Source organism: Botryllus schlosseri, chromosome 2 (assembly GCF_051294905.1).
Source record: "Botryllus schlosseri isolate E-star chromosome 2, Bs_hap1, whole genome shotgun sequence".
NCBI classification, from domain to species: domain Eukaryota; kingdom Metazoa; phylum Chordata; class Ascidiacea; order Stolidobranchia; family Styelidae; genus Botryllus; species Botryllus schlosseri.
The window spans coordinates 23,753,618-23,773,181 of record NC_137237.1 but is presented as its reverse complement, the minus strand read 5'-3'; the positions used below and the strand labels follow the sequence as shown (position 1 = coordinate 23,773,181).

The following is a 19,564-nucleotide window of genomic DNA, read 5'->3' as shown; positions in this document are numbered from 1 at the left end:
AAAATGTAAAGGAGTGATTTAAAAACATGCAATAAACTATTTCTAGTATGGTTCTATTCTCTTTGATTTGCATAACAAAGAGCTATATGATGGGTTACCTGCATCTCACAGTTATCTATGACACAATGGCTTGCAAGCAAGAAGTTCAACTACCCCTGCCAAGTACGACCGTGTCCGAACAATATGTAAATAGATTACTGTAATAATTCTGTCGTTTAAATTTGAAATAGTTTCCCATTTCACGAACGCTCAGGCGAGACCGCTGAAAATTACATTTTCACTGGGTCTCCTTTTTCGGGCTATTGATTTTGTTAAAGTCGCAAAGAGTGAGTTTTTCTGTAATACCTTGGGTCAAGTTTGCAGACCTAGGGGCTTTGGTGTGTGTTATTCGTCTTGTTTTAGGGGGAGCGAGTTATCGCTATGCTGTTTGGCTTTTGGGGGAAAATCATTCGCGCATTGCGTAATTTCCTTGCTGTGTGCCGGGAAAAATGTAATTTTTGGCGATTTTTGTCAGACCGCTAAATAGCGAAGTAACAAATTAGACAGCTCTGCAGTAACTAAGTTATGCAACGGAACCTTTCGAGTATACCTTAATAATTCAACAAAAATTATAAATGCAACTTTTGTTAAAATTAAATGTAACTTTCTCGCGATTTTAGTGCAACAAAAACTTGCCCTAGTCATCACCTCACCTTTTGCCGCCCCTTGCAGCCTGCCGCACCTGGCGGTGAGCCAGAACGGCCAAGTAGCTGCTACTCCAGTGTGGGTAATACTCAGACGTTTTTTGAATACGCTTAACTTAGAGATATGAGTCTAAATGTATTCGTAGTTGTGAGAGAATGGTATATTCGGAGACAGATGGGATGCTTTAGTCTAGCGGTGTGCGTGACCATATAGAGATAGATATTTTGGGGCCGACCATGTCCGTGCCAGTACGGAAGGTGAGTCACGATGGATCCAGGGACACAATGATATTACATCGTGAATATTTTTAAAACCCGACAGGAAGAATATACATCGCTTCGATGATTTAGCAGTGTCATATCACCCGTAATCCGTAATTTGTTTTGCTTGAAATTAGTACACAGCTAAGTCAGAGGAGTTATTAGTCTCCCTGTATGCTATTTTAGGCGCATGATTGCGGCTTTAAAGATTTTGGTGGGTTTTTACACTGCAGAAGCGGGCGGCGCACATTGGGACAATTTTGTTCGGCACAATGGTGCATTGATATTTAAAGTCGAATTTTACAAAATTTATAAAAATAAACAGAAGAGTGCGAAGAAGCTAGATCGTGACCAACACTCCCTCAAAACATCTCTTGAAGTCTCAGGCAATAAACGGAGGACATTACAATTATATACCACCCCTTATAATAAATGTGGATCGACGAGCCGACAGCGATCTTCATGCCAGTTTCAATAAGATTCCAAACTTCAGGAAGTAAACTAAAACTGATCCAGGACACTTGCCGATCCATCAGTTTCTTCAACAGTTCTCAGTTTCTTGCTAACTGATGCGGCGGTAATTTTTTTAATGCTGTCCCGTTTTCCCCCAACGCTTGTCCCATTGTACCCCGCCTATGGGGCACAATGGGATAAAAAGGTACGTTTTTTTAATTGGCTGCGCTTTCGTTATTTCTTCGTATTTTCAAATCATTTTTCTTTGCAAATATGTGTTTCATGTTCATCCATTGTTTTGCTAAAGTTCATTGGTATTTCTGGATTCGTAATATTGTTATGACTAAAAATGTGATTTTTGGCCCACTATTTGACGCACCTTCCGCTACACTTGGAGGACATGGAATTTTGACCAACATGCGACTGGGCAAAGTGCTTTGCCGTAAAATCGGCGACGATACAACCTTAGGCCCTAAGCCAAAACGATCGTCACTGGTTGGTCAAAACCATCGATCGTCGAAATGGTTGGCATCCCCGTCCTTGTAATCTAGGCCTTACCGTACAAATGCGGCCCGCAAGGAATAATGTGCATCCCATTTTAAAATGGCGTGCGTCACACATTTTCCATAAAACTGCATTGCGTACAACTTATTGTCTTTGCAGTCTATATATCATGCATGCCCGTAAAATGTGACATACCCACACTGAAAATACATTATTAGGTAGCATGAAGCTTGGGTGGTGAGATAATAATGAAAATCAGGTTTGAATCGCGGTCGAAAGAGTTTTAGAACCACTGCCGTATCATCAGAATTACTGTTCAGTGTTCGTGCATGGTATCTTAATACTGGCGATCATTGCATCAGTCGATCAACGCGGGTATTTCATTGAATGAATTCGAATAATGCCTAATGCGTACGGATATACCAGGGATATATAGAGCTATACATCCCTGGCATAAACTACATCGTATTATCGTTCTGATCGGATCAAAATATTAATAAACACACGAGCGTTTCTAACATTGGGATTTGTGGAATTTTCGTCTTGTGCGCTAAAGGTTTATATATGATTTTAGGAGTCAACGTCCCAAACGACGCCTACCTACCAGCCGGATTACTCATCGTCCCGATCAACAGTGCCATGAACCCGTTGTTATACTCCGACCTACTGGATATTATTTGGAAAAAGTTCAAGAAGGTCGAAATATCGCTGCCTTCATTGGGATATTCTACGAAATCGGTTAGCATCGGAATGACTGAACGTGAACAAAGTGTTGGAAGCCATAATTGATATATTTTTTTGTCTGCTCTATAAATAGCGATGCGCGGTCATTTTTTGTATTTCATTGCGAAGTTCATTTCATGCGCCATACGAACATTGCGTTTGGCTACAATATTTGTGTTATTTGTATGTTGTTGAGATGTTAGGTTGCGCAAGACATACTATATCCATATTCAATGAATTTGTATACTTGTAGCAATTGCTTGGTTTTCTGCGCATTGTTTTCAATTATTATCCAAAACACAAGTAATCCTCGGTTGTGACCAGATTTGCTAAATCAAACATTATCTATACACAAAATGCATGATAAGGATGATTTCTCAGTGATCGCAGACGCATCATAATGTGCTAATTTCAAATTCCGATATCGCAAATAGGTGCGTTCGGTTGGTTTGAGTTATACGGGACAAATTATCGAATTGGATTATAAGTTGCATCTGCATGATGACCAACTTAATACACCAAGGAAGAGATTCGAAAAGATTATATAGGTATAGATCGCGCCAAAAGGTAGTTCGAAAATAATTAGGCTGTAACATACCTACACGGTTTTGTAAAGAAAACTGTTTAAAACCTGCTTCAAACTGGTGTGTTTAACAACATGCAACTACACCCTGAGTGAAAAGAGTGTGCTTTGCATTTAAAACAAATATCGTATGAAAACAAATTTAGAGCAAATAGTGTTTTGAAACACTTTGTTTAAAACATGCTTGAAACAGTGTCTAAAATTATGCCATTTCACGTTGCATAATTATGCCATAATTGTGTAAATACTTTCGAAAAGAATATGCAGTATGAGCCTACGGACGATCAGCACCCGGTATATAGTCGACATACACGATATGGAATCGTTGGATCCCAAGAAATCGTTGTCGGTTGAACGGCACGAGTCAATCCACAGTTCTGAAATACCGAGTAAAGTCAAGTTAAGTCATAAGAAAAAGCTGACTCGAAACATCCCAACACTGAATAACGTTGATTGTTGGTGCATATAACTCATATTTTGAATAGTATGTTCACTGTTCATATTGAAATGAGCCCGAATATTTTCGGCTGACACGCATCAGGGGTAATCGTCAGCAACTAGCAGAGACTTGGAAAGATCATTGTATGTCAACAATCGTATCACAAAATATGACGTCACCGGCATGAAATAATCGGGGCGGAGATAGCTCAATGTACTATTCTTAGACCATCTAAGGTACACACACTCCTTCTGTAGGCACAGGCTTGGTTGTCGTATTTTGATAAAAGTCGACTCCAAGGCCCCCAAATGAAAGTCTGAACGGTCTGCAGACGATCATTGACAATATTTGAAATATGTGCGAGTACGACCCTGTATACAAAGCGAAATACGAGCGAGACACGGCGCGGATGGTGGCACAATCATGAAAATCATAAAGAAGTTGAAAAATTAATGTCAATTCTTGCTGTATTTATAGAATTTTGGTTCTGGTTCTCTTTATTATTATTTGTACCATCTCAAAACACCGCAGGAATTCGATATTATAGAAATAGAATGGTGTCAAAGCAGACCTGCGCTTAGAGCATGTAAATAAGTGGCATGCACGTGTACAATAAATGAAAAGCAAAAGGACAAAATATAACATTAACAGGTCAAGCGATGTAAATGAAGGCAAAGTGTCGGTATAGACGAGGTCAATAATTCAGATCGTAATCCCGTGATTTCTAACGCTTTCATGCACTTCAACGTCGAGGATGGAATCAGCGGTCGGTCGTTTAGATGCCGCCTATCAGTTGCATTATTCATGCGATAAAGATAAAGAGAATCATTGTTTATTAAAATTTGGAATGTGCTCCCCTCTCCCATTGTATTGGATTGACGATTTGTCGTGTATGGTGACGTCTTTTACGGTGATCGAGATGACAGAGAAAGTTTGATCGGGATGGAAGAACGAGCACATGAAAACGTTTAGTAGACAGATGTAAATATTGTCGTACATGCCGTACAGTATAGCCATATCTGGTATATTTCCACAGGCCGAGTACGAAATCCCGAGTTTCTTACAGCAAACACGATCACTTTGTTGCAGCAAAGTCATGGTTGGATTACAAAATTGATGTCCTAGGACCTAGGATATATTGAACGAAATCGCGTACACCTCTTTTCCTAGAAGGATGTTGAGTTTTCAGAAAGCATCTCAGTAGGCTATTTCTTAGTCTCTGAGTAATTATACCCTCAAAGACAAATTTTTCGTTTCGGGATTTCCCAATATTGATAGCTTTTTTAACACAATAAGGGCGAAGATAATAAAGTTAGCTGATCCCGTAGAATGCTAATCGTGAGGTTAAAAACCGCTAATCGGGACCCATTTTAGGTGAAGATAATAAAGTTAGCTGATCCGGAAGAATGCTAATCGTGTGATTAAAAACTGCTAATTCGCACTCAGAAAGTTACGCGCGATGATAAGGTCGAGGCTGTAATCAAGTGGTGCATGCGATGATATCTGTTGCATCATAATGCGAAAACCCGTAATTGCCTGTCAGGCTGTCAGTTGTCAGTTTGTTGGATGAATTGGCAGGCTGCTGATAAAATAGATAGGTAGGATTCTCGTTTTCTTGGTGGCAGTATAGAGGATGTCCAAAACTCTCTCCGTATTGCTCTTCGACTAAACCACTGGGCCTTATAATATGGGAGAGGGCGCCATACCATGATATTTTCTAGAACGAGCTGTTCGATTAAACGGAGGATTAGTATTGCATATCAATTTCAATACTATCATATTCATTCCATGATGCGGACGAATGCTTATGCTGTCGAAAATTGGATACCTCCTGGTATGCATCAATCAATATGAATCAAGCTCGGCACCGTTCGCCTAGCTCAATTTACACCTTTTGACAATCCATGCGAACGAATTACGATCGTTTTCACAACTACTTACTTACTCGAGTAGATTTGAAGTCAGTAAATTTTACTTCTACTTCAAGTAGTTTTTGGTTGCTTTTGAAAGAATTACTTCTACTCGTACTTGAGTAGATTTTTTCATCGCTACTTCTACTTCTACTTGAGTAGCTTTCTTGACTACTTTGATCACCTCTGCAAAATACTTCATAATGCCAAAAATACGTGAACTTGTCACAAGCAAATGCGTCTGTTTCTTCCATGGCTAAGTTACAACTTCATTAGAAATGTGACACCAGCTGGAATGTGATATTTAATGTGAAAGACATGAAAATTAGAACAGAACCGATATCCACTTGCTTGTAGTGGCGGGATAATGCATTCAACAACGAGGTATAATACATGCGAATACCGACCAGTCATTAAATCACATGGCTGATGTAACGTGACTACCGTCACAAAGTAGAAAGGTAATACAATAATATAAGGCATAAAAAAAAAGAAGCATGAATATACTATTTAAAAAGAAGTACTCCAACACAAGTTGAAAGTGAAAAGTTTATTGGCACTTGACATCAGATATTGCCAGAAAGAATACTTCTTTTGCTTTGCTATATTTTCTACGAAAAAAACATCAAGGTTAAGAGCAGAAGTATTGCCGAGCCACGGTTAAGTTTCCGAGTGCCCGATTCGTTAAGTCAGACAGACTTCCCATCTAGTCATTAGGTCGAAATGTGGTTAGACATAATAGTCTAAAATATCTCACAGCGGTGGAATCTGACTTCTCGTTGGTCGGGAGTGGGTATGATTGAAAACCAAAACTCTCAAAAAAGAAGACATTTGGGCGTCCTCCGAGGACACTTTTAAAAAAGTAAAAAAGTGGACAAATCCTCTTAAAAGAGGACGTATGGTAACCCTAGTAAGACACCGCTTATACCATTTGTCGCCAAATCAAAACGGGTCGCCGGCCATATGCACTTTTCAAATCGCGTGGAGGACGCGGACCGCATGAATTCAACATCGAGATTAATCAGGTCACACAGTTGAACAACGACGCTATCTCGTCACCTACTCAACCCTAATGAATTGATATCTTGGTAAATTTGGGGTACCGGGGTTATCGAACGCCTTGAAATCTTAATTAAGGATTGCACCGTGTTGAACGTTTTGTGCAGCCCGCGACGGCATTTTGAAATTTCTTGTATTCAACAATACATTTAAGTGCCATATATCTTTTTTAGATCTATAGGAACTTGAAGTTCACCCTAAAACTACTATAAAAATCACTGAACTCTCAACAAACTTCAGATAGAAGTAGACATGGCGGCGCCTGTATGACAATGCTCTTCACAAATCTACATCGTCTTCGTCATTATCGGCGAGAAATGGTTTTGAAGAGACATTGCTGTCGTTAAAATGCATTCAATAGATACGATTGATTCCTTGTATATGTGGATAAATGGGCGAATAATGTATCGATTCAACAATCCGGCCCGCCCAGTACTTAACTTCCGTATATCCGGCCCGCCGACAGGTGAAGTTGCCCACCCCTGAAGTAGTGGGAAGTCTCGGCAGACTGGGGCTGCGGGTCACATTATCATGTAAGACGGAAAACTCTCCGCGGGCCGGACGAAATCCCTTCGCGGGCCGGATCCGGCCCGCGGGCCTTATGTTGCCCACCCCTGGTATACAGCGACGAAATGGATTACAGAATATAGAAACACCGATCTGCAATTGTGCGTACATAATCGGTTGATTGTTGAGTGACGCCATATTACCTTGGAGACAATCGTCCCGGTTATTATATCGGAAACATTTGCGAGTACGAATGCTACGCAGTGTACGTAGGCTGAACAGTTTGCTTACAGATAATTAGTTATCTGTACTCTGTTCCGGTTTGCTAAATCCTGAGATTAACGACGAAGTTTATGCGCTACGATCAACCGGTGTTCTTAATCCTGGGTTGCTAAATCCTGAGGAACGCGCTAATCGACTTAGCCGCTCATCGAACTTTATTATCTCCGCCCTAAATTGTATAATTTAAATAAATTTGAGGCTCTATTACCAGGTGGATTTTCAATTACGTTTCAACTAGTACTGGGAACAACGATTCGACCAGTGTTGCGATACCTATCACACCTGGGGAACCAAGTGGCGCAGTTGGTTAAGCACCAGCGTCACGGCACAAATGGCAGTGGTTCGAATCCCGGTTCGGACTAACTTCTATGTGTTGGAGGTTTCTCTAGGCTCCTCATCGCCGACCTCACTGCAGTTGCAGTGCATTGAAAAGCCTGGATTGAAAGTGAGCAGTCGGCAGCAAAGTCAACGATGGGGACGCATAGGAGCGAGAGAGACCGACTGAGTGAGTGAGAGAAAGAGTGAATGTCGTCCTCAACAATACAAGAGGCAAAGAATTGTTACCATTACAAATATTCGTGTCGTGGCACACAAAGCCTGAAAAAGGCGATAAGCGCTACTGTAAATGTGCCATTAATAATAAGATAACGGAAACTTTGACCAATGCATTCCACTCATGGTTTACGATTTACTCTGTAGTTTGGGTCTAAAATTAAAAACTATAGTGCAATTTTGTCGATCTATAGCAGAGGTCTCAAGCACGCGGCGCACGGGCCGCATGCGGCCCGCGAGAACGTTTTGTGCAGCCCGCGACGGCATTTTGAAATTTCTAGTATTCAACAATACATTTAAGTGCCATATATCTTTTTTAGATATATAGGAACTTGAAGTTCACCCAAAAACTACTATAAAAATCACTGAACTCTCAACAAACTTCACTATATCACATCATTTTTAAAAGCTACCATGCGGTAGAAGAACAACTATTACGTCACATTTCTAGTTCATAATGATAAAATATGACCCGTTGATGATTCGTGACTGAGAATTATGATTTGGTTCGGCGAGACCTTTTCGTAAAGGCAGTGGCTATTCGTCCGGAACCGGATGAATAGCCCGCAGCCATAGTCCAGGCTATTCGTCCGGAACTGTGTGACGTAACTGAGCACCGCCAGTATCTGATGTGTGACGTAATTATGCGCCGCCAGCATATACTGACGCTGCTGAGTTGACGGACATCGGCTCGGCTGCGTTTTTGCGTGTTTAGTTTATCGCTGTATATTACCGGAACATAATACTGTCGCTGGTTACCTATCTCTACTAATATCCAAACAAGGGAACTCTAGCGTAATGGTGACTTCCGCCACCTACAACGCTAGCGGCTTGGGTTCAATTACCAGAGGATTATCTGGGCTACTTTAGCCCAGTGTTACTCGGTCCTAAGTCGCCGATAAGCGCAGAGAAAGACTAGTTGAAGGACCGGAACTATAGAGATTGTACAATGCTACAATCTCTATACCTGAACAAAGAATCGAATGAAAACGAGAAAGTAAGGGCTGTCTGAAAATGGAAGACGCGACAAGATATCAAGATCGAACCTACACGAAGCTGAGGTGGAAACCGGATTGAGATACTATGGTCTTCCGGCATCCTAATGTCTGTTCTGTTCATTTCATCACATTATGTCCTGTATATCGCGTTTTACGTGTGTGTATTTGAACATGTATGACCCGACGATAATCACTACGAAATTGAATTACAAGCGCCGTGATCAAATATAACGTGCATTCTATACTTCATAAGATAGACAGATTGGATTGGCGATTGGAGGATCCACGTAGGTAGACTACGAGTAGTAAGAAGACTCTGGCAGTTATCGCAGTTGCTCTCTATCACAATACCATCAAATTATTCCTGCATGAACTGAACACTGATTATTTCGCATTCGTTTCTATGATGATCTCCCGATCCTTTCGCTACATCGCGACTTGCTCGCTGTAGTTTTTGTATACTTTTTGTTGATCCTAATGCGTAATTGTATTGCAACGTGTCTGTAATACCATCGAGATGCCTTCATCAGTCAATGAAAAGGAATTGGTCGTTGTACATGAGGTACAGAATACAGCCATCCACAACGCGATATATCCCGGGTTACGATCAGAGTTGGATCAATTACAATATTTCAGTTCAATTACAATTACAATTACAATTACTTTCATGAATGTTTCAATTACATTACAATTACAATTACTCCATGCTAAAAATATCAAATTACAATTACAATTACAATTACTCCTTACATGCTTCAATTACATTACAATTACAATTACAATTGCTGCTGTTGAGCATGTAATTGAATAATCATAAATTCAACCGTGCTCCTTGACAGCCGTAGCGTCGTATTTAACAACAATTCAAGTCTAGTTCAGATTGTGTAGTAATAAATGCGTTTATGTGCGTACATAGTATGCTATGTAAGATGTCATTGTGACGTAATATAAGCGTGTTTTGTATGCTCGGTAATTATGGCTTACGTAATTGGAAATGTAAAATGTTATTTACCTAATTTCCCATGGGTTAGGATTAAGGCTAGGGTGCAGTATGTCGTTGAAAAAGTATTATAATATATGCACGTGTTGGATTTGCGTATATAGTATATAATTAAAGAAATAATATTATTTTTATCGAGGGACGTAGGAATTAGGATGAGGAGTAAAAACAAAACCGTGCTTTGTCAGATAATACGTTATATAATATCCAGTGGTCTGGTTAGTTAGCCAGACGAAATAACGATGCAGCATCGTGATCTGAAATCGTATTGTAGATTGCCAACCCACGGATAGATGCGCAAGATGTGAGTCATGGATGAATGTACCGACAAACGTACTGCAGAACCGGCTAAAAGCAGCAAACTTTGTAGTCCTAGAGCTGGCGATCCATGCGTCCAAATTTGATGCATCTGGTCTTTATCGTAAGCTATTGATGTACTAATTCCGAAAATACAAAATAAAATCTCGTCAGGGCAATGTAACTGCTCCAAAATAGCCGTTTAGGGCCGAATGTTCTGAAAAGTGAGAGCGCTGCAGCAGCATGACCACAACAATTACCAATTACGCCCAGCGATCGTTCAGGACAATGCCGATTCCCAGACTTTCACGACTATTTTGAGATGGTACCATTGCCTGGAAATATACTTTTATTGCGGAATCAGTGCGACACTAGCTTTCGATTAGGACCATACATATCAAATTTCGACGCTTGGATCGGCAGCTATGGGATAATCAATTCTGCTGCTTTTAGCCGGCTCAGCAGTTCGTTTCTCGGCGTATTCAATCGTGAGTCACGTGTTGCGAATCCATCCGTTGGATAGTAATCTAAAAATTGTGTACAATGGCAGCCGAGGCCAGCATAGCGGTGAAAATAAAAAAAACTTCGGGCGCAGTCAAGGGATTCCGCGAATGGATCCACCAAATTCCTTGTCGACATTTAAAGAGGATGCATTATAAGTCAATTATTTTATGTTGTGCTTGTCAGGTCTCAATAGCAATTTAATGTAATTAAAATTGTAATTGAGCAAAATTTTTGTCAAATTACAATTACAATTACAATTACACAAAATAAAAATGCTTCAATTACAATTACATTACAATTACATTGAAAAATGTAATTAATTACATTCAATTACAATTACAAATTACAATTGATCCAACTCTGGTTACGATATATATCTTCATCTTCTAGCAGACGTGCTGGAATGGAAAGATAGAGATGAAAACAGGGCGAGTTGAACCAGTGTCCAAATACCAGGTCTAATATCAGTTCAGTTGGGCTTGTTAGCATTTTTTATCAGTTCAATGCACCACAAAAATTGCTTTTGGGAGAATACGGCGATTATTTATTGTTAAGTCTGCAAAGCAGAGGTAGCATAGCAAAGATCCGGTACTTCGCTTAAATTTTTCTTCGGATGGTACCATCGCATAGCCATGGACAATGTTGGACTGGAAATCATTGCACTGCACAATGTACCGCGTGCTCACTGCTCATGCTCACACATCGTGTACTGTGTCTTTGAGATTCACCGTGTGCTGCCATATAAACAATGTTTTCGATATATTTAAGAGCAGGGGTGGGCAATTATTTTTCTCCACGGGCCAAATGAGAAACATAAATACGTTGGCGGGCCAAGTGAAAAATTTTAGCTATATTCTCCAGCGTATATTAATTTTATTTTTAAATTACATTGCTAATAAATGCTGCTCAGTGAATGTGTTGATATTAGGTAATGAGAAAGCGACGGTTAATTAAAAAATATTTATTTGCTGTCATGATCCGTAACATGATACATTTTTGCTTTCTTAAACCCCCTATCCACGTTCTTCTATTAGGAATTTAAAACAGTGGTTCTCAAACTTTTTCAGGCACTCCTCTTTTGTGATAGTGAACAATTTCGAGCCCCCTTATCATGATATCACAAAATATTAAAAAGTGCAGCCGGAATGCTAGTAATTCCAATAGATAGTTTGATAGCATGGAAGATTATGGCTTTTAATGAAAGAATTGTGACATATATAAAGTCGGACAATACACAAAGCAGCAACTATAAGCTTGGGTATATCGCACGGAGCGCGAAAAATTTTTTCAGTAAACTTCAGCCTCGCGCCACCCTTCTGATGCTTTCACGTCCCCCAGTTTGAGAACCACTGCACTAAAATGTATATGCAATAGTACAAAGCTTATTTTCTTGGTCGCTGCCTTCCGAGCAGTGTACAGCTTAAATAACCTTTATGTTGAGCGAAGCTTGCAGTTTTTCTGAACTTCGCCCTCTCTTGACCTAGTGTTTTTCGTGTTTTTGTCATAAGACCGACTTTTGGTAAAATTCTTAATCTCGGCGACATGCTCGGCAAAAACTGAAAGGACCAGTTTACCCGTGACTCCAGTATAGTGTATTTATATAGTGCTCTAAATTCTAAACCTAAATCTTTTTTGAATTTCAGTTTTCGGCTTTCTTTTTTGGGCATGACTGTTAATCCTTTATGTGTATTGATAAATATGACGAGTCATATAGCAATCACAAGCACTGATTGACCTGTTTTACGAATTAGGGATACACCAATCAAAACTCTGTCAACAAAAGGAGTTCGTGTACCACCTAAAAATAGTACATTGAACGCTCTCTCATTCGAAATTTCATGCTGGTGACGTCATATTTTGTGATACGATTGTTGATATTCAATGTTCTTTCCAATTCTCTACTAGTTGCTGACGATTACCCCTGACGAATGTCAGCCGAAAATATTCGGGTTCATTTCAATATGAATATACTATTTAATTGAATTAGGGATTGGGAAACATATCACGTAACAAATTGAAACTCATACCGTATAATGCGTAATTTGACAATGGCAACAGGGAAGGTTTGAACTAAACTATATGAAAAGAGCGATTTCTTTTGTCTTCAATTGCTACTCATACTTTGCCACGTTGCCTTTATTTTGAATCTGGACTACGCATGCGTACGTAGGCAGCGTTATCGTGGCATATTATGAACATACTTCAAATTAAACGAATTTCCTGTTCATTTGATACAGCCAGTTTTAATCATTCAAAAAGCAAGTTTTATGTTTTGATTTCCAAGGAACCTTTCGCGGGCCGCACAGAATAGCTTCGCGGGCCGCATGTGGCCCGCGGGCCGTACTTTGCCCAGGTCTGTTTAAGAGCATGGCGCTATTGTGTTCCGATAACCTAAACACATAAACAGCCGAAGTCCGTCAATACTCAATAATGCCAGTATGCAGTATGTTGGTTTTTAACAGTTACGTCACACAAAACATTTATTTCGGATAGTTACGTCACACGGTTCCGGACGAATAGCCTTGACTACGGCTGCGGGCTATTCGTCCGGTTCCGGACGAGTAGCCACTGCCTTTCGTAAAACTACTCGATTTCGGATTGACCGGGTGATTAAATGAAAATGACTCCAGTTGAGTCGGGTCAAACGTTAAAAGCACAGAAGGACTTGCAACTCGGAACTACGGACGCAACAATCTATGAAACTGTCATGGGAATAGTATTATAAAATGGTCGTAGCTTGCGTTGCGTAGGGTATGTTGTATATATTACGTAGCTATCTGATCAGTTAAGTATGGCAACCATTGGAATTCTGTGACCCCCGTAACGTATAGTTGGTGGTTATAGCTGGGTATTTTTTGTACTCTTTATACATGTTATTATCGGTGGCGAGTAAGGTAGTAGTACGCTCTACAGCTGTAACACCAATGAATTCTTTGCCGATTAGACATTTCTATTTCAGGGTTCTTAACCAGGGTCCGTAGACCCCATCGGGTGTACTAGATGCATTATGGAATTAGGCCTATATATACTGTGGAATATTTTCTTGGCCAATTTGTTCAATTGGAAAATAGTCTTCACGCTCACGTGCGATTTTAGGTGAATGAATGGGCTTCCTGATTTTCATATTGATACCATCAGAAATTGTGCTGATAAGGGACAGGGGCTACGAGAAATCTCATTGGAAGCACAAGGGGCACGATCGCTAAAAAGGTTAAGAAGCAATGCTATTACTAATTTACTATGGCTCAATATTGATTTAATTTGAGTTGTTATGATTATACTTAAGTTGTTATTGATATGTTCCAATAACAATCGAAGGCAAAATCTAACGCTGATTTAATTTGACTTTAGCAATGACAGTAGCAATAGCCTATACTTCACGACTATATCAAACCAGGATTAGGCTTCACCCCTCAGATGCTCTGATAGCAGATCAGTCTTCAGTAGATTTTAAAATATTATACATAAAATTGTGGCACGTCAAAGGTCCTCTAGCTGCAATATCATAAACCGACGGTTTCACGATGTCATTATGCATCCCGATGTGCGTAACTCATTAATTAAAAAAATTATCCCCGTCACAAAAACAAGTTTATTCAAATATTTGAAAATGTGATTTTTTCCGAGTCAAGCGTGAATAATACAATAGTAAATGACATTTACACGATGTTTGTGGAGTGCCTGTCTGCAAGGTCCCGTCAAATGAGGCCTACTTGGAAATTATACATTGAATAGCCCTATTATTGATGCCGCGGCCCGAGGCGTCATCAAAAGCTAGGAAATTGGCCCGCGAGCACATTTGAGTTTGAGACCTCTGATCTATAGCGTAACGACTATCTGGTGTTTCGTCACGAATCTCGGGTGGGAACACTTAATCTGAATTGAGTAATCATTGCATTGATTCGTGTCGAGCAATGATAGGCGATTCAGGTGCACTGAAATTATACATACGCCTTGTAATTAAGAATTTTACCATAATCGAGAATTATTGCTTCGATACTTTTTCTCACCGTAGAAACGTTGAAACCCCGATTGATCAAATCTCGATGAAATCTACGGGAAACAAATTTCTCTTCACAGGTAACAAATTACTCTTACACGCTCAGACAATATTTATCCTCTGCCCATATGGTTTCGGCACTGCCTTCTCACATTTGGTCGGTAGACGGTGATTACATTGAATTTTACTCCGAATGGTACTGTTTAGAAAATGCATGGAACCAAGTGTGACTAGTTTAATGAGGTCTAGTAAATATGCATGTATACTGTATAGGCTACATCTGTATCCTCACAATATGTAAAACGACACAGACGTGAAAATAGTTGATAATTTAAAATTGACATGAAATGGGACATGTTGGGACTTGACTCGAGTAGTTACTGGATTTGCGAAATATTGAAGTGACTTGACTTGTCTCGAGTGGAAATTTGCTGTGATGAAAGAATATGTCGTAATTTCACTGTCGTTGTGTTGAAGGTTGGTATTTGAAACTTTGCACAGATCGTAGAGCAGGGGTCTCAAACACGCGGCCCGCGAGAACATTTTGTGCGGACCGCGTTGACATTTTGAATTTTCAAGTATTCGACAATATTAAACTGTCACATATCTTTTTTTGATATGAGAACTTGAAATTCACCCATAAACTGCTCCAAAAACCTTATACTACTCATCACTTCAATATCACAACACTTTCAAAAGCTACCATGCGGTGGAAGATTTGCTGATATGTCACATTACCAGTTCATGATGATGAAACATGACCCTTTGGTGGTGCGTGACTGAAAATTGTGATTTTGACTTATGCGCAATCATTCGTAGAATCACTCGAACTCGGACGGACTGACTGGGTGATAAAATGACTCGAGTGGAGTCGGGTCAAACGTTAAGATCAGAGAATGACTGATGACTTGGAAAGCGGTGGGTTGGTAAAGCCATGGACCGAACTGTTATCAGAAATAGTAAGATATCAAAAGGTCGCAGTGGGCGTTGCGTAGCGTAGCGGATTTTGCTATCTAAGGAGACCGGTGCATGGCAATCATTGTCATTCTGTTGCCTCCTTAGATTTATAGTTAGTTACATCCTGGGTCTCTCTATTTATGTTATAATATCGCGAATTAAAGAAGGCGAGTAACGCAGTGATACGCTCCACAGCTGTAACACCGATGGAGTGTTCAGCGATTAGACATTTCTGTTACTGTTACATATTAATTATATATACATATATGTTGTTATTTCTGTTACAACATTTGAAGGTAAATCTAACGCTGATTAAATTTGACTTTGACAATGCCATGATCAATAGGCTACTTACCAGGAGTATGTCCAAAACCGGGCTTGGGCTACACTGCTCTAATTCAGTGTTGGGATGACTCGAGTACCCTTTTTCGTATGACTTGACTTGACTCGAGTCACTCTGCTAAAATGACTTGACTTGAATTGACTCGGCGTATCAGAAATGTGGATTGACTCGTGACTTGGAGAAAAATTCACGAGTCAATTTCAAGTCATCAAGTAATCGGTGTCGATAAAAATCACTGCATCTTGCATATGGTCGGAGTGTTCGCGAAACGCTGGTGTAAGCGGTGAGAGACGCTCATCAATCATTCAATTATCGTGCGTTTTACTGAGCCTCCATTGTTGTGTCACAAATAAATTGACCGAAAACAAAGTGAGCGGAGCTTACAGCTTGCGTTGTCGTAAACTAGTATAGTAAAGTAATATAATAGCAAAATGTCTATTTCTGTTCTTTGTTCTTACCTTTACCAAACCTCTCGTTTTATTGAAATTGAATTCGAATATAGTTTATATAGTCCTCGACTATTGGTTCAGGCTCGAATTGTACCATATCAATTTGTAAATTGGTAATATTGCATCTTATCAATTCGTTTCGATGTTCTCTATTTTGACTGGTAACTGTAAACTGAGGCTATGCAATTGTACATGATTGACATCTAGCATAGGTGAATCTCTGATGACTTCTACAACAAATTTCCGAAACGTTTACAACCAGAAATCAACAGTACAATATGCGATATTTAGCACTGAAGCAGGTGCGCGAGAAAGTAGCTTGCTAACCAATTTGTGGTTGCTATGCGACCTAGTCACGTGATCGAAGTCCTGCAAAAGGCCTATTACTCGTTTTTGACGGATCTACCGCCGAAATTAACGATTTGATTGATCTCTGATCGAATTGTAGTATGAACGTATTTTTAATGATACACCATGCACTGACTTTTGGGTGCACTTGCACACGTTAAAATGTGCGGAACATTTACGTGCATATTCAAATGCCAACTATGTATTTATGCTAATGATGGTTTTTCTTGTTCGTGTGAAGTCAAATCTTGCAACATAGATTCAATAACACACATCGATTGGGTAAGCGACTGACACAGTGGGTGAAACACTGCAGTCACGACACCAATGGAGGTGGGTTCGAATCCCGGCTCGGACCAGCTTCTATGTGCCGGATGTTTATCTGGGCTCATCTGGGCTCATCCCTGACCTCACTGCATACGCGGTGTCGTACGAAAAGCCCAGAGGGATAACGCGAAGTCGAGCTATGAAAATCGACAGCAATAGATACTGAAGAGGATGCGCGGATGAGAGAGTGAAAGATGGTGAATGCATGCGAGACTGGAAGTCGTCAGCGAAGCGTACCAAAGTGAAAAAGACCAATGAACGTTACAACGTTTATATTCTGGGCACAAATGACCGGAAAGGCTTTAAGTGCCAAAAACTGTTCAATAAAACAAACAAACACACATCGATCCATTGATTGCGGGGATACCTTACCTCGGTTAGAGTTGTTAGGTAACAATGCACGACAAACTCCCATTACGTACACATTGCTATCTTCTGGAATTCATTTGAATGCCGTGTTCGGACACACGAGCTATCTTGAGTCATAATAGAACTCTTGAATCGACAATGTGTAAAACTTTGTCAGCTTTATTTTACATTATGATAAGCATAATGGTTTTTCGTATCCCCTTTTACTTCAGTTCATCTTTTAAGTAAACAGGGTGCATACGTTCGTGAGAACAGCTTTATGGCTCACCATACCTAAAAAGGTTTAAAAGCATAGTACTATAATAAAGCGTAGCGCCTATACCCTAGGTCGCTCCATAGGAGTTTAACATAGGATCGTAGGTATACCCTGCTGGTCCGAGCTCGATCCGACCGAGTTAAGAAGTTATCCGAAGTGATATCCGCATCCATGCATGCGCTCTTCGGAAATATAAACGCATGCAATTAATACAGTGTGTGTATATTGTAGTTTTTGAATTCAAGAGAGTGCACCAAGATGTGTCATATGTTTATATAAATGCAAACATGAAAACGGATGTATTTTTAAACTAGAGCTAATCAGCAACTTTAATTGTCATTTTTGGATTAAGCGTCCAACAATGGATAAGAATCAACCCTTTCGTTGTCTGAAGCAAACAACGTTTTGTTGATGTCATAGTAAGGTTTGTCTGACATTGATTCTCTCATAAAATCTCCAGTTCATACAAAAACGTAAAAACGTAGCATAGAAACATTAATAATGCATTTCTTTCTATCTGTGAGGCATGCATCGCGAGGTGTTAAAAAAAACTCAGATTTGTATCGCGGTCTGGCATTTCGTTTGATCTGTGAGGTATGGATCGCGAAATATCAATAAAACTCGGATTTGTATCGTGGTCTGGCGTTTCTTCTAATCTGTGAGGCATGGATCGCGAGATAATAATAAGACTAAGATTTGCATCGCGGTCTAAAAGGTTTCAGAACCAATGTAGATAAAAGAAGCGAATGATGAAAAACTGCTCCAGCTCAAGAACTTCAGTGTTACCAGCTCCAACAACTCAGCTGTTGATGGCATTTTCTCCGTTCTTGCCAAACTGCTTCGTATTTTTATAGGTCAAGATTATGTCAAAATTAAGTTTTTAATGGTCACAAAATGCCAAAACTTTACATTTTCAGGTCAAAAATTAATCGCCCCACCAATAAGTTATATTTGCATATTTCCGGCGATTATACTTCGAGATTTCATGATGAAGAATATTTTGAAAGTTTCGTTCCTTGTAATGTGGTTGAATGTTACCACATCAGGAGCAGAGGGTAAGTAGTAGAGAATGTATGCATATGCATACAATCGGTTAAAATGAGTTTGTAAAATAGCCCTAACGAAAAAAGCGGCCATTCGTGAAATTGCTATATAGAGGACTGCTGATGGACTAAACCAGGGGCGGGCAACTTCTCCAGTCGGTGGGCCGGATATAGGAAAATTAAGTACTTGGCAGGCCGGATTGCTGAATCGATACATATTCGCCCATTTATTCACATGTACAATGAATAGATCGTATTTAAAATGAATGTATTTCAAGGACAGCAATGTCATTTCAAAGCCATTTCTCGCCAATGTGGATTTGAGAACAGCATTGTCGTACAGGCGCCGCCATGTCTGCTTCTCTCTGATCAATCAACACATGGTGCAATCATGGTGTCCTATATGGTGTGGACACAAGCAAATACCACGGCTCTGTGAAATTGATCTACGTCCACTTTCCATTTGGTCAAAGGCAATTTGACTGTAAATTTTGACCGGCCTGCCAAGCTTTGAATTTGATAAAATTGGTATCAATCGCAAGCTCTACTGTGGTACTGATTGCGAAAATATAAATTTCATTCTGCTCGTGATTCTGGAACCCCCCAAACCAGTCTTGAATGTGGGATTGTAACGGAGATTGGTATTGTGACGCAACTATACCGTCCGGGAGCAGCTGCGAAGCAGCGTAAACCGCAAGCGTAATGACCATTGTTGCG

General features: G+C 39.9%; 1 protein-coding gene across 2 annotated transcripts in view; it reads left to right on the top strand.

The window, feature by feature from the left end:
- Positions 1–4,506, top strand: part of LOC145434241 (uncharacterized) — a 67,763-nt gene extending 63,257 nt beyond the window's left edge. For both annotated transcript variants that reach the window (XM_080311589.1, XM_080311590.1), the window contains one exon: positions 2,476–4,506. In XM_080311589.1, coding sequence (XP_080167715.1) covers positions 2,476–2,690 — 215 coding nt within the window. In that variant the 3' untranslated portion in view covers positions 2,691–4,506. The remainder of the gene's footprint in view (positions 1–2,475) is intronic.
- Positions 4,507–19,564: the final 15,058 nt, after the last annotated feature.